The following is a 14,802-nucleotide window of genomic DNA, read 5'->3' as shown; positions in this document are numbered from 1 at the left end:
ACCATTGAGAGCATTCTCACTGGTTGCATCACTTTCTGGTATGTCAGCTGCTTATCTGCTGATCTAAGGCCCTTCAGAGGCTGCCATCTTCCATCCGTGAAAGGCATCTACCGTCTTCTCAACCGACAGTAACCTCACTGCACATTTACATTTAGTCATTTAGCATATGCTTTTATCTAGAGCGACTAACAGTAAGTACAGGGACATTCTCCCTGAGGTAAGTAGGAAGTGCCTTGCCCAAGGACACAACTTCATTTGGCACGGCCGGGAATCAAACCAACAACCTTCTGATTAATACCCCGACTCCCTAACCGCTCAGCCATCTGGCCCCAAATTTATCATATGATCACCCATATGTCTACTATAGTATGGAGGACCAAACCTGCCATATTTACAAATGAATGAATGAATAAATAAATGTCCACATCCATGCATTTAGACAGAAATAAACGAATATATATATTAATTAATGCACAATTGTCAATCAATAGTTACATATATTTTACATTTATGTATTTATTTATTGATTGATTGATTTATTTATTCATTCATTCAGTCATTTATATATTCATTTATTTATTCATTTATTCATTTATTCATTCATTCATTCATTGTTCCCAATATGATAATGAGAGGAGGCCAGTAGGCGTGGAAACTGATGTTCAGACATTCAGACATCAATCCAGAGCCATAGATTCAATCTAGCTAACGCTTGGGACACACTGGCTGCGAAGCGCCCTGGAGCACCACAATATACTACGAATGGCGCGATGCTGTTCACACTAGACGCGCATTTCTCCACGCCGGTCACCAAGCCTTTCACCTTCTCTGAGATTTTCTTTTCTACATGTAAAGCTGACATGTACATAAACATGGCATAGGTTACAGGCTATTTAGCAACTTGTTGCTCAAACAATAACCGTTGCAACGGCATCCCATTCCCAATATAACGTGGCAACGTTTGGCTTTTGTTGCCGTAGTCTTTGTAAAACATGTGCTATGGGGCATACAACTCCATTTAGGACTAAGCTACTTTTCATCTTCGATGATTAACTTTGTGTCGTCAATCTTCACAAATTTCTCTTCTGCTTGATTGGGGGCTATATGCCAGATTGTCTATCTCGCTCTTACACACAGGACAAATATGTTGGTTTGACAATCAACAATCAGGATTTTTTATTTTAAAATGTTTACGTTTTTATCGGGGTAAACACATGGTTGGCCGGTCAGCGTAGTGAAGTTGGGTGTTAAGTGATAGCCCACAACTAACGTATTAAAATCTTTATAACATGTTTGTTTATCCAAATATCATATGGTGAATTAAATCTTTGTTTTCAACAAGGTCGGCCAGCCTGTCCATGTAGGCTATGTTGTCCATGACAGCAAGGATGGATGTAAGGCTACATAATCGAATACAAAGCGTGGAAAACGATTAGCCAATGGTGTGTCAAATACCGCCTACCTATTTTGATTGACACATCTTATTAACATATTGAGAAGAAGAAATACAGGAATGAATGAATGAATAAATGAATGAATAAATGAATACATGAATGAATACATGAATGAATAAATAAATGAATAGATAAATGAATACACAAATAAACACATAAATACATGTAAATTATAAGGTAATATTGATTGACAATTGTGCATTAATTAGTACATGTATTCATTTATTTATGTCTAAATGCATGGATGTGGACATTTATTTATTCATTCATTCATTTTTAAATATGGCAGGTTTGGTCCTCCATACTATAGCAACTTTAACTTAAAAGTACATATACACAACACTCTACTTTTAAATTTAGTAATACTTGTGATGAAACAAATGTTCTGTTCATCTTCAGTCAATTCTCAATTTTAAAACAGCACTGGAACTCAGCAGGGTTGATGCAAAGTGTTTTATTGGTTCTCAGGTAACAAAGATTCCCAATGGAAGGTGAGCGTGATCCCGGGATCAGACTAAAGTTTTCTCCGGACAATTTAATTTATATAATCTCCCCATTGTATGTTAATATGGTACGATATTTGTTGGTTACATAGACATTAGGTAATCTTACCAAGCGGGTCCCTTGTCTCGGAGGATTCAAAACAGGTACTTTCCTACATCGACACATCTTCCAATTTAGGCTCTTTCTGACCTTGAACAGCCAGCTGCATTAGGCTTCTGGGCGCAAGGCCACAAATATGTCTCATAAGTTATAGCTAGGCATCCTGGTCCTTTATGTAAGCATACACATGCTCTTCTCCCACACTCATCCTTTAATTATTTAAACCTTTATATTTTGGGCTTTATGTCTCCTACCATTGTTTAGGGATAACAATAATCAGCCAACAGCTTTTCATCTGGTTTCCACTAATATAACTTGAAATGCTATGGTTTCCAATAATACAGCATATACCAAAAAGAGTGATTACAAGTATCTTTAAGTCCATAATCATTAACCATAATTACAACAGTATGTTTTTTCCACATCACTTGAGCAATATTTCATTGCTATACATTTTTTATTGCTATACATTTTTCATTGTGTTTCTGTTGCTTGCTGTGTTATACTGTCCACATGATAATAATTATCTCTAACTTTGATACAAATGCTGTGTTAAAGGTTGAGCCTTTACATGCAGGTAATCACAGGCACTAAAAACAAACTCTACAGTCATGTTAAAAATAGAACCCTCTTTTTTGAACTTCTACAGAGGAGCAAAAAGAAAATCACACTATAATTGGCAAAACAGTCAGTCATATTCATGATTAATCCAAGCCTCTTTCTATAGCAAGACACTTTACTTTTTAACACCCACCCTGCTACGATCTACATGTGATCATAATAAAGAGGTTGACGTTGTTAATTGCAAATTGAGTCACATGATCAACATCTATAAAGAATATAATTTATTTGACACAGTTATACTAACGTCATAATCGCTTGCATACCACATCAATGGATGTCGCTACACCACTGCATTAAGAAATTCCGTGTAAATATCCTTCCTCTTCCTGTTAGTCCAGTCGATAGTCTGGTCCATCAAAGGCAGAACCAATCCAAAACAACAGAGGGTTGTCTTCTTTTCCTCCCTCCACATCACTTGTGTTTGGCCTTGCTAGCCAATGCCGCCTTATTGGCAGGCCCTCCCCATACAGTCCCAAACACATCTTTCTCAGTTCTTAGTGCTTCCTGTAGGGAGAGCTCTCTCCCTGACATCACCACCTGCTTCACAGCCCGGATTACTGGGACAGGGCCCTTGACATAGAATTCCAGCCATTTCTCAGCCTCCAGAAGTGCACTGGTACTGTTTCTGGTATTGTAGTTCCCAGTTTGGGCCTCAAGAACCCCATCTGCCAGGCCCATCTGCAGTGCCAGCTCTGGGTCCACCTTCATTGCACCACCCAGCAGTCTTAGGGAGTTCTGGCTTCCCACAATGCGGACCAAGCGGGCAGCTCCGCCCCACCCCGGGACCAGACCCATGTGTTTATGGACAAATTGTATTCTACTGCCAGGAGCCATCAGCCTTCAGAACCAGTGACATATAGAGTGAGTAAAAAGGAGAGAGAGAGCTGTTACTTATAATGGACAAGAGGTACAGCAGTAGACTTATGCGAGACAATCTCATCCACTGTCATTAGATAACAGGGGCCGGTTGCACAAAACACCTTAAGTTAAGATTTTCCTTAAAGACAGAGTTAAGGTTTCCTTAAAATATAATCGGTTGCACAAAGCACCCTTAAGTATTTTCCTTAAGGTTTCCTTAAATGTTCCCTTAAGTATTTAAGGTTTTCTCCTTAACTTCGTCTTATACTTAAGGAATCCCTTAAGGAGCGTTGCACGAAAGACCTTAGCAAACAAAGGAAGGAAGAAAACTTAAGGTACCTCTGACTTATTCTTTACCGCAACATGGCTGCGTTCATGGAGATAAATAAACCCATCCCACACCTATGGCACTCTGTTAAGCTACTGTGCTGCAGTCTAAACACGAATAGCTACTATTTATGCGTCGGCTACTGCTGTAAATAAAGTAGCTATAATATAAATATAGTAGGCTATAGACTCACACCGGTAAATGCAGTGTACTGTAACTGTTGATCTCGTTTTGATATAGTTAGCTACCTTAGAAGTACTGTAGGCTAGCGCTCACTTTAAAAAAAACGTTAGGCTACTGAGTAGGCTAGCAACAAGACCTATGCTATGAGTAAAGTTGATATCTCCTGTTTTATTGTCCCTCCTGAAATTGGTTATCTCTTATTTGGACATAACAGTCAAGTTATCATAGCTAGCTCTAGCATATATTTTTTAGTTCTTGAATTGACCGCTTCACCAAACATATTGAGGTTTATTTTTGATGCAATTTCGATGCAATTTAGTCCTACAATCGTACTTTTCCCCAAAACTTTGTTTTTTGTTTGCAGTTATTTGTGGATCAAATTTATTTTAATATTTTCCTCCTCTGACCAATTTGGTTTTCTTGCCTTCTTTTCATAGGTCTATAAGCTAGCTACTAGCTAGCTCTAGCTACGAAGGTGATGCACTAGATACAACCTAACAACGCGGTCACTGTGGAAACGGTCAAATTTTACTGCTGTAAAATCACGTTAAATGTAGTAAATCCCTTAACGTTTCACCTTAGCTAAGGAAATCATTTAAAGGATTCTGTGCAACCCCCTTAAGTAAATCCCTTAGCTAAGGAGAAATTTACCCTTAAGTGTCATACTTAAGGGTAAATTACAAAAAACTTAAGGTGTTTTGTGCAACCGGCCCCAGGGCTCAGCTACAGGCTCTATGGATCAGACTGTGGTGTATTTAGGATGTTGCTGTACCTGGGGGGTATTTGTCGTTAGTAAGCACATTTTCAGGCTAAGACAAAAAACGCCCCTCTTTTTGGTTTGTGGAAGCAACTTTCGATAAATCACCATAGTAACATATCAATTAGCACTAACCTGCTCCAGAGCAGGCTAACGTAAGTGTAGCTGGATAAGCTTGCCACACCCCCGGAAAATAACATGGCAGCTCCTTTTTGAGAGACCCAGTTGACCAAAGAGCTATATTCTAGTTTGATTAGCTTTCCATACCAATAGAGTTCTACACAATTGCCAACATCCTTTATTTCACATGGATGAGTTCTTGTTTGAGCGAGATCGATTCAGACGATAAGGACCCCTTTATTTGCTAGACCTTCTCGGGCCGTACATTGCAAATATCACACGCTGCAGCAAGCTTTATGCTTTATTATGAGAAATGCTGCTCTATGTGAATATGTAACGCTATGTTTTAGGAAATGTCTTGTCTTATCTGTTATACCTGTGCTCTTTATATGTTTCACTGTGGCAGAGTGGGAAACGTCACATCGATTTCTTTTTATGTCTTGACGTGAAGAAATTGACAACTAGAGAGGGTACAATTTCTGGGAAATTGTAGGGTGTGCTTGCTTGCTTCAGATGCAGGTGGGTCCGTTTTCCCTTCTAGTGATATTTTCAAGCATTTAGCCTACTCATATTGCATAATTCATTAAAAACACCTTTTGAAACAAGGAACCCCCTTTGAAACAAGCTACTGTAACAACGTTGTCACTGGCAGTATTTCAGATGGAATTGCGATTCAAATAGTACCGACTGCTAACTGAAAATAAGCCCCCCAAAACGTAAATAAGTTCGATATTAATTTAGGGGACATGGCTAATTCAAAAGCAGTTTGCTTGAGGCAAGCTAGCTGCCTGATTGTTTGAAAGCGCAGGACATTTGAACGTTTCTTTTGTAAGGGATAATTAAGCATTAAGGCCCAAGAGGCCGTGGTTTGCGCTGATTGTAGAACAGGTAAGGGGAGTCGTTAGGCACGACGCGAAGCACAGTTTTTGCCAGTTTAGTTTCGCCATGAAGGGGCTTATTTCCCCGATAATGACCGGCGTTCTATACATTATCCCGCTTATTACACTGCTACTTTCCAACAAAAATAACTTAACACCGTGTGTCTTTTTACAATGTATTTGTTTTACAATGTATTGATGATCAGCAGAGAAATAGTTCGCCAAAGACGTTGAACTTCATAGACTTTGATCATTATTTTGGCTTCAAATCAGCTGACGTCGCTAAGCAACAGAGTACTCTGGGGTTGAAAAGTTACCGGACTACTTGCGGAGTGCTACGAAAGACGTGAATCCGAGGCAAAAAAGCCACTTCCCTTGACAGCGGTCAAATATGCATAGCAACGGTCAAATATGAGAAAACTGTTCACCGCAGAACGTTGGGAAGCCCCTTTTAAGTGAATGGAGCATTCTACAGCATTAAGAACAGCCGTGTAATAAGACATAATAAAGTTTAGCTATAGCTGTGGCATTGAAGACAGTACTGTAGCCTACTACACTGCCAGTAGGCGAGCCTAGTCTGTGACTCTGTGGCTAACGTCAAAACAAGACGCAGTCTCACTCAAATTCCAAGTTTTACACAAATAACAAACTATGCTGACCCGCTGGCTGTCTTTACAATCGCCATATCTTTAAAACACTGCTGTCCATTTAGATGTAAAATTGACCCTGGTACGAAATTAAGAAAATACTCACAAGACGCAGACTGACAGTTGACTGAGTGTCAACCTGTTGGCAACACTGTTGTTGCTAACGCAATCGTCAATGGAGGCTTACAGGCTCTCAAGTAGCAAACAAATCAACGTTTTTACAGCAATCTATATTAAAATCTCACCACCTGGCTGTTTTCACAAAAGTCATATCATTTCCCTCTTTCAGTTTTCGTGTAAAATTGAACTATAAAATTGGCTACAAAAAATACTACTATGACGCTTTTTAGCATGGCTGCCGCTTAAAAGACGAGGCGGTCTCACGGGCGACCTGCACTCACTCAAATTTCAAAGACTGTCACAACCTAAATCAAAAATGCAAGATTGCAGTTCCACTCGAAATCGCTTTCTCTACAAAGCCAAATGGTTGTGATTTTTTGGGGGTGGTATTTTTCACTCGTAATCCAAGCTCCAATTTGCGAGCTAGAAAGTCTCTATCACGTTGTATCCATGCGTCGTTGCTAACGTGTGTTGACGTGGTGACGTAGCTAGCACAGGTTACCCTTTGTCGACAAAAGGCACTTTGTCCCTACAAAAACTTTGTAACCTCCTAAACTGTGCAACGGAACGTAAATCCCAATACAACCAACGCAATCGCTACCAAGACGAACCTTTTGACATTGCCGTTGTCTATGTAGTCCAAATATTGAGGCATCCTTAGGGGGGCGAAAATAAACAATAAATAATAATAATAATATATATGTGAGATAACAATGGTTTGTGCTCGCCGAAGTCAAGCACACCCCAATAAAGCTACTTGAAACTTTAACTGTGCTTTAGACTCTCTACATAGCCTACAGGTTTTTTGCGTCAGGTACATTTTTATACAGTAGGCTATAGGCGATGCAGAAAACATTGGCAAAGCCGCAGAATGCGTTGCTGTAAGAAAAGTGTACTTGGCGCTTAACCAGCTGATGAATCAATTCATCATCCTTGAGGGTTTAGGTTGGTTGAGGGGCAGTTCTATGGGCGTATGTGAAGCCCTCTGTGACATGCTTGCGTGTAAAAAGGGCTATACAAATAAATTTGATTTGATTTGATCATATTCCCTGGCCATGTCCCAGTCAATGAAATCAAAGAGGGATTTACACAAAGGCCTACATGCGTATACACATATATTACATGATATAAGCACTTTCAGTACATATCATCATAAGTGTCTATGAATTCGTATCAATTAGATACTCTTTGGCCTTGTTTTAATTATTTATTCTTATTAGAGTTGAGATCATTATTTTCGCTAGCAAGATCTCATTCGATGATTAATTTCCATTAAGCCTACTGCCAGCAGGCACATTTAAATAAATCTGATCTGATTGATTGGGGGTAATGAGGCACTTAAGACGACCCTATACATTTTCCCAAAATGTATGCATTTAGCTTATTGGCAATTTTTTTGCCAAGCTGCCTGTCTTGCTCTGGCAGCGGTGGCGGTGTTTGACCTAGCCATGATAATATGCTTATTGTCTTCGTAGAGACTCATTATAATAGTTTTCTTGGATGGTGAGAATATCACCACTCTCTCTTTTGTCTTTTCCGCCATCACACCGTTAGAAAATCACGGTTTTGGTGATTGACCTTTCCTGCCTTTTGAAGTAGGACGTGCACTTGCCCTGATTAAGTTTAGCCTGATTGGAATTAACCACATGATTTGGATGCGGATCAGTCGTTGACAAACCGACATTTGCTGTTCTCAATTAGCTCGCTAATGTTAACGGGCTAAAGGGACTATTGATTAACTTAGCTTCAACCCTTACGACGAACGGGCCCCGGAAGTCACAGGCTGTGGTGAGTTTATTATGTTACTGTACCTGAAGTCACAGGCTGTGGTGAGCTCAGATCCTCCACCAAGGGCTCTTCCCTCCACTAGAGCTACAGACATCATGGGCAGCCTGCAATACGATGAAACAAGTTGTTCATGGGATGTACAAAATTCACTCGTTCGTTCGTTCATTCATTCATTTGTTAATTCATCCATCATTGATCCATTCATCTGCTCTGTCACTAGTTTGTCATCTGTTAATCTTTCATTCATTTATTTATTATAATGAAGGGGCTGCTATTTCCAACCTCAGCAGCCTGGTCAATGTGTTCTGCATGAACATGCACATCTTCATTCCATCCTGAAAAAGAAGGGTTCTTGTAAAATCATGCCTGACATGACTTGCATGAGAGCAAAAGGAAGGGGGATGGGATAGATACTCCAGTGATAGAGAAAATCCAGCAAGAAGCAGGGAGAGATGGTCAGATGACCCTGAGCGGTTGGTGGGAACATTTTCTGTGCTAACCTGGGGATTGGATATAGCTTTGACAGCATTCAGGTCAGACCCAGAGCAGAACGTTCCGGCTGCCCCCTGAACGATCACACCCTTCCCCTCCATCCAGCCTTCCAGCTGGGTAACTCTCTCCTCCAGCTCCAGCATCATGGTGCCTAGCAAGAAGGACAGCAGTAAAGTTAGAGACCTCAATGGACATATTCAGCTAAACTGAAACCCTACACTAGAATTTGAAATGTGTAGCATTAGCAACATGGAGATAGCTTCCATTTGGCTATTTTATTAGTCAGGAGGAATGTGAAATCAGTAGTGCTGTCAGTTAAACGCATTATTAATGGCGTTAACGCAAACCCATTTTAACGGCGTCAATTTTTTTAATCACTCGATTAACGTCCTTTTTGGCCTAGCAAATTTTGTAGTTTTTTTTTCACATGCTGTTGCAACAACTACTAACGTTACAAAAACTACAACACCACACCGGATCTTGCTAGACCAGAAACAAAACAACAGGCACACGCTTGTTCGGGCTTGCGAGCCGGCAAAGGAGTATTAGGCTACGATTTGAGTGGATGGCAAGCACGAGACGCCGAAATGGATGCCAATAAGATTCTAAATGGAAAGTTTACTTTTAAAAAGTTGCCTAATGGTTCCATTGACAAGACCAAAGTGATCTGTGTGATTTGTTGTTGTGAACTGAGCTATCAGCGCAGCACGTACAGTCTGAAAGACCACTTGATGGCCAAGCACACCGCAGATGCGAATTCTCCACCCCCTTGTCAAAGCCAGGCAATTGCAATGTTGTTTTCAAAAACAAAAAAAAACATTTGCACTAAGCAATCCGATCCACTTTTCCATGTTGATAAGAGCATTAAAATGAGAAAAAATGGGAGAAAAAGAAATCAAGGGACATTTAGAAAAGAAAAAAATGTGTGATTAATTGCAATTAATTCTGAGTTAACTATGACATTAATGATATTAATCGTGATTAAATATTTTAATTGTTTGACAGCACTAGAAATCAGTAATTCTCCTGAAGTGTCAAAGAACAGCAGTAATTTGTGTTTGTGATTCATACTCATACTAACATGGACGGAGTTTCAGTATGCACTTCTGATTACATACCAGAGAAAGCATTCATGCGAGTTGGGTTATTGACTACTAGCACTGCGATGCCAGACTCTTTTAGGACGAGGTCAACAGATCCCCCGGGGAAAGCCCTGAGCTTCTCCACTATCTCCTCCTGCTTGAAGCCCTGGGCAGAGCCATACACACAGACACTCTGTGTGTGGAGGAGCCTGGCACAGTAGGCTGGCCTCCTGGCTTTCAGTAAGAGCCTAGTCACCATACACAAAACCATGGTTCTGAAAGAGGAATGACAGGGAGGTGAGGGAAATGAAAAACCAAGTTGCAGAAGATAATGGAAGTGGAGGAACACATAGGAAGTAGTGAGTTCTCTGAAAATCTTATAATAGCAGTTTGAGCCCTGACAAGTACCTATATTCTAGTAATAAAGGTTGTCTAAGTGTGTGCTCAATCGCCAGTAAAATACGGCCCTTTGTTTTATAGTGGAGAGAGATGTCTGAGTCACAAGATCAACTATAAACATAATCATCAATGTTTCTTGTTGACTTGTGGGACAGTCTCACTTCATTGGAATCTAATTGCATATTGCCCAAGAGATGTCCCAAAAAATGGGACTAGAAGCATTGGACTGTGCACACTACAACGTATTCTTGTTGTTTTTTACACTCAAAATGGAACTCCCACTTATATTACAGCTTACATAGGTAACAGTTATTAGAATTCAGTCAGATGCATTCGTTGTATTTCATGAAGACACACGAGCTGTCGTAAGCTAATGTCGTTCATTTAATTAAACAGTGTGGTTTTGAGTGCCCTTCGATTAGTCAAAACTGTTTGAAATAATTAACTCCCTAGCAAACACGTTTACAGCTGATTTAACGCAAAACGCACAGCTATAGGCCTACATATTATAAAATGTAATTAAAAACAGTCCAATTGTGGTTGAAATTGTTCCATGTTTAGTTAGCCATGCAGCTACCAACCTTAACTGTTTAACCATGGAATGTTTCATGCGGTTGTTTATGTGTTACACTGAAGCTAGTCCCAAGGAAACATGAAAAAGCCCAGGGAGCATACAGAGCCCGTCTACTCATAGACATAATAAAGACTAGACGCCGCATTGGCTGCTGGGCGCGAGAAATGCGGCCGCTATCTTGGAAAGGTCAAATTCGCAGTTGCGTAGCAGCAGAATAAACAAGATGCCGCAACACTGCAGCATATTCATGCTCTAATGGACGAACCACCTTAAATAGGGCTCAGGGGATTACTTTTCACAAGTAATATTTACCATTACAGTACTATTTGTTGCATCTTGTGAATAGAATCTTACCAACGTTGAGAAATTTTGAGCAAGAATCTTTGATATTACTGTACTGAAATTGTAGCTAGCAGTAGCAAGCTAGCCTAGCCCCCTATGTTTACTGCACCGGCCAGTGTATACCCTGCTATGAACTGAGACTTGATATGTCATATTCCATAACACTGACTTAGATGACACAACTGACACAAGAATGCTATTGTTGAAATAAAACAGATATTACTGGTATAACATTGGCCAGCGAATTTAAGTGGCACCGAATGTAAGCATCAGTGCAGTCGCTACAGTACTTGTACTTCTTCCACAATCGACCGCATTGGCCAAACAAGGCACGTACATTTAGCTTATAGTTTATATAATCTAGCTAGTTCATGTTGTTTCTTCCAAATTTCACAGAAAGCTGCTAAAATCGAGGCTAAACAGTGCTACTACTGTCATAGCTGCCTATCAAAAACGGCGCCGGACACGTAATTCTTTGGTCAAATAACTCACGTCACTCCCACAAATAATATAAAAATAATATAAAATAAAAAGTTTAGACTTTTAATCGACAATATTGACAACACATATTAAGAAACTTGTCTTTATTCATAATATCGTCTCCGATTTCAATTCGAAGCTGTGAATCTAACACAGAAGGCAATCTCCCATGGTCTCAGCTCTGGCTCTGGCTCCGCCTCGGAAAACTATAGCGTTCGACTTCATGCGGCGCCGGTGTCGCCTGCTGCCGCCTGCAGCCCAGCTGACTTGAAACAGCCAATGGCATTCTCAGCTTTATGGCGAGCGGAAAGGGACATGGATAACCTGCCTAAGGACACTGTCGTTTGACGTCTACTTCTGGATAAGTTGCAACGTCGTCAGACCTATTTATGGATTACGTACTTGTGGATAACGTCGTCGCCATACTTTTACCTACATTTTAGAGTACATTTATAGCTATAACGTTTTTGCGAGTTCATCGTTTTCGAGCTTTTAACACAAGGCAAAGGCATTGTCAGAAGATGACTTAAGTCGTAGCCCGACATTAAAAACATTTTATAGTCGGATGCCTGATCGCGTTGTTGTACCCAGTCAAAGGAATAAACACACAGGAACATCATGAACATTCAATTGTCTAGCCCAGTTATCCCGGCAAAACATGTAACATAATGTTCTATATTTATTGCCAGGACACGGTCCAAGTAGCCTAGGCATATGTAAAATTGAAAGCTAATTTGTTTGGAATGTCTAGGCTAATAGCCTACTCGATGTTGATGTTACATGTTGATGTTCAGCCTATTCAATTTAACAACTTCAGAAGGACAAGACAGGCAGTGGATAACATACTGGTTGAGAATGTCTATTGTGGTGCTATTACTAGAAACATTGGGACTCCAGTTCCAAGAGTGGATGGCGGGAGAAGCCCATATGAAAGTAGCAGTCTATTCTATCTATTACTAGATAGGCCTACTAACTAGCCTGCCAGATCATTTAGAGTTGGCCTTAAGTTTTCTTCACTTTACATCTATGGACTAAGTAGAATAACTGATTTATAGCCTAGGCCTTATAATAAGATAGACCTGTATAAACGATTAGGCTAATATTGTGCTAAACATGTAAATCTAACTGTTTGCTAATGCCTGCATAGCCATAAGTTAGTTCTTTGTAAGGTGTGACTATGAAAGGCCTGTGACACTAGTGTAGGTCAGAGGTCACAATAGTACCAAAGTGTATACTGCCATGCAACTTTGAAGGAGGAAAATGGGTGGAGCGTCAAGGCCATTTCTAGGAGCCCTATATAAAGACCTAAACAAATGCCATCTAGCATGCAGTGTCCTCTTTCTGAGCTTGCAAAGGCTAATTTGATTATCACCCCCTGACGTTTGTTGTGAGAGTAAAACTCCTCATATTGTGATATTATTTAACTGCCCTGATTCCTGTATTCATGGTCCAGTCTTCTGAGATGCTCAACTTGAGTGTATCAGACACGTGCACTTTATACATCTATAATAAATACGTTGAATTTATCTTGAACTTGTACTTGGTGATTCACTTCATTGACTTGGTACTTTCACAGCAATTGGGTATTATCTAATACATCTTCAGTATTAACCCTGTAAGTCGTGAATTTAATGGTATAGAATCATGTTTAAAGCAATATCAATAGGCTAGTGACAAATAAACTTTGGTATCATGTTACAGTGTGCTAGGTTCTGTTAGTGTAGCGTCCACACAAAAAAATGAAAACCTTCACTGATTGTCTGAATATGTTTAATTTGCTGTCTTGCACTTCTACACCAGAGCTAAGCAGAAAAGTGTAGTCAGAAGGCAACATTATCAATTAGCAATAGGCTACATTCATTAGTAACTTATTAGAACCACCAAGTTAGCAAACACATCAAACAAACTCAATACAACTAGACTACACTGTTGCCACATGTTGGGAAATAACCAAATACAAGCAATATAACAAATGTAATGAATGCAAACTTTGCAAGCACCAAATACACAGTATTGTGCTCACGTAGACTATTCTAGGTTGTGGTTCAGTGAAAGTACAGCTTCTTTAGTTGGCTATAAATGTTAAATACTACTTGAGAAAGCATATGTTCACAGATGTCAATAGGACATCACAATTACCTGAATGACTTGTAGTGATCGGGAGGTTATGCCTGTTCTGATGATGTCATGAACCATGTTAGATTGTTAGCTCTGTGCATTGTTTGGTTCTCTTCTCCCTGTCTGTTTTTGTGTCTTTGTTTCTGTTGCAGGATGGCAGGCAGGTAGAGGAGCTGTGATTGCTGCAAGGGTACACCTGTGATCTGTGCCTCGGTTCTTAATAAGCTGTGCCCTAATATGCTGGGTCTCTCTATTACTAGCAGGAACATCATCACTGTTTGCTTTTTAGTTTGTAATGATTCTCTACACACTCTATACTTGCACTGATCCCACATCCACTCCCTACACTACTAATTTACATGACCCTCACATCCAACTGTTTCTTTGTAAGCCCTTTTTATTGAATAAATACACTGTTATCCTTATTTTCTGTACCTTGTCACTGCCTGAAGTGCCTACGTATCTATCTATTCTTCCTTCATATATGAAACCAGTTATGACAGCTTTAAACAAGCACTGGTTGGCTACACACCTCATGCCGGGCTTATACAGATGTGTGTATTGGCACTTTGAAAGGTTTGAATGATTATATCCACATATCAATGTATAATTATTAAATGTCAAAATGTTCAAAATGTGAATAGCCTACAAACAATTAGCATACTACAGGCTAGAGGCGATTCTACGTTTTAAAACATGCTCAAAATGAATACTGGATCTTAAAATGGATAACTAATCATTAGAGTACAACAAACCGTGATAGAACATACAACTCTGAAAGCACTTTAACTTGTTCTAAAAACCGTTAATCGTTTGTGTACTAGTGTTTGTGTATTAGTTAGAAAATGTATTTTTTTCATCCCAACAGTAGGGGGTGCAAAAGCACCCCCTGCACCTGTTGTAAAATCCTCTATGCTACAGGCTGTGCACAGTTGGCTACTATAGTTCTCAATAA

The 14,802-nt window shown here is 39.8% G+C and overlaps 1 protein-coding gene across 2 annotated transcripts; it reads right to left on the bottom strand.

Annotated features, from left to right (window-relative positions):
• Positions 1-1,892: 1,892 nt before the first annotated feature.
• Positions 1,893-11,072, bottom strand: echdc1 (enoyl CoA hydratase domain containing 1). Of its 2 annotated transcripts, none has more exons than XM_084704022.1 (6): positions 10,915-11,072; positions 9,971-10,209; positions 8,861-9,003; positions 8,643-8,695; positions 8,384-8,464; positions 1,893-3,519 (listed from the first exon to the last, which is right to left on the bottom strand). In XM_084704022.1, exons 1-6 carry the CDS (start codon positions 10,941-10,943, stop codon positions 3,093-3,095), a joined length of 972 nt encoding a protein of 323 aa, XP_084560148.1. In that variant the 5' UTR covers positions 10,944-11,072; the 3' UTR covers positions 1,893-3,092. The 2 variants fall into 2 exon arrangements, with proteins under 2 accessions (XP_084560148.1, XP_084560150.1); XM_084704024.1 differs by lacking the exon at positions 10,915-11,072 and adding an exon at positions 10,632-10,885.
• Between the last annotated feature and the right edge of the window lie 3,730 nt (positions 11,073-14,802).

Source organism: Hypomesus nipponensis, chromosome 2 (genome assembly GCF_054491055.1).
Source record: "Hypomesus nipponensis isolate SF chromosome 2, ASM5449105v1, whole genome shotgun sequence".
Lineage (NCBI taxonomy): Eukaryota > Metazoa > Chordata > Actinopteri > Osmeriformes > Osmeridae > Hypomesus > Hypomesus nipponensis.
The sequence above is the reverse complement of the archived record's forward strand: the minus strand, read 5'-3'. Positions and strand labels throughout refer to the sequence as shown.

What these genes read in the sequence shown, in the direction of transcription:
- echdc1 (XM_084704022.1), bottom strand. Translation starts at nt 10,943, where the DNA reads ATGAAACATTCCATGGTTAAACAGTTAAG. An exon ending in TCGCATGAATGCTTTCTCTG is followed by an intron (nt 9,004 to 9,970) that starts GTATGTAATCAG and finishes CCTTCTTGCTAG; the next exon opens with GCACCATGATGCTGGAGCTG. An exon ending in ACCACAGCCTGTGACTTCAG is followed by an intron (nt 3,520 to 8,383) that starts GTACAGTAACAT and finishes CTGGTTCTGAAG; the next exon opens with GCTGATGGCTCCTGGCAGTA.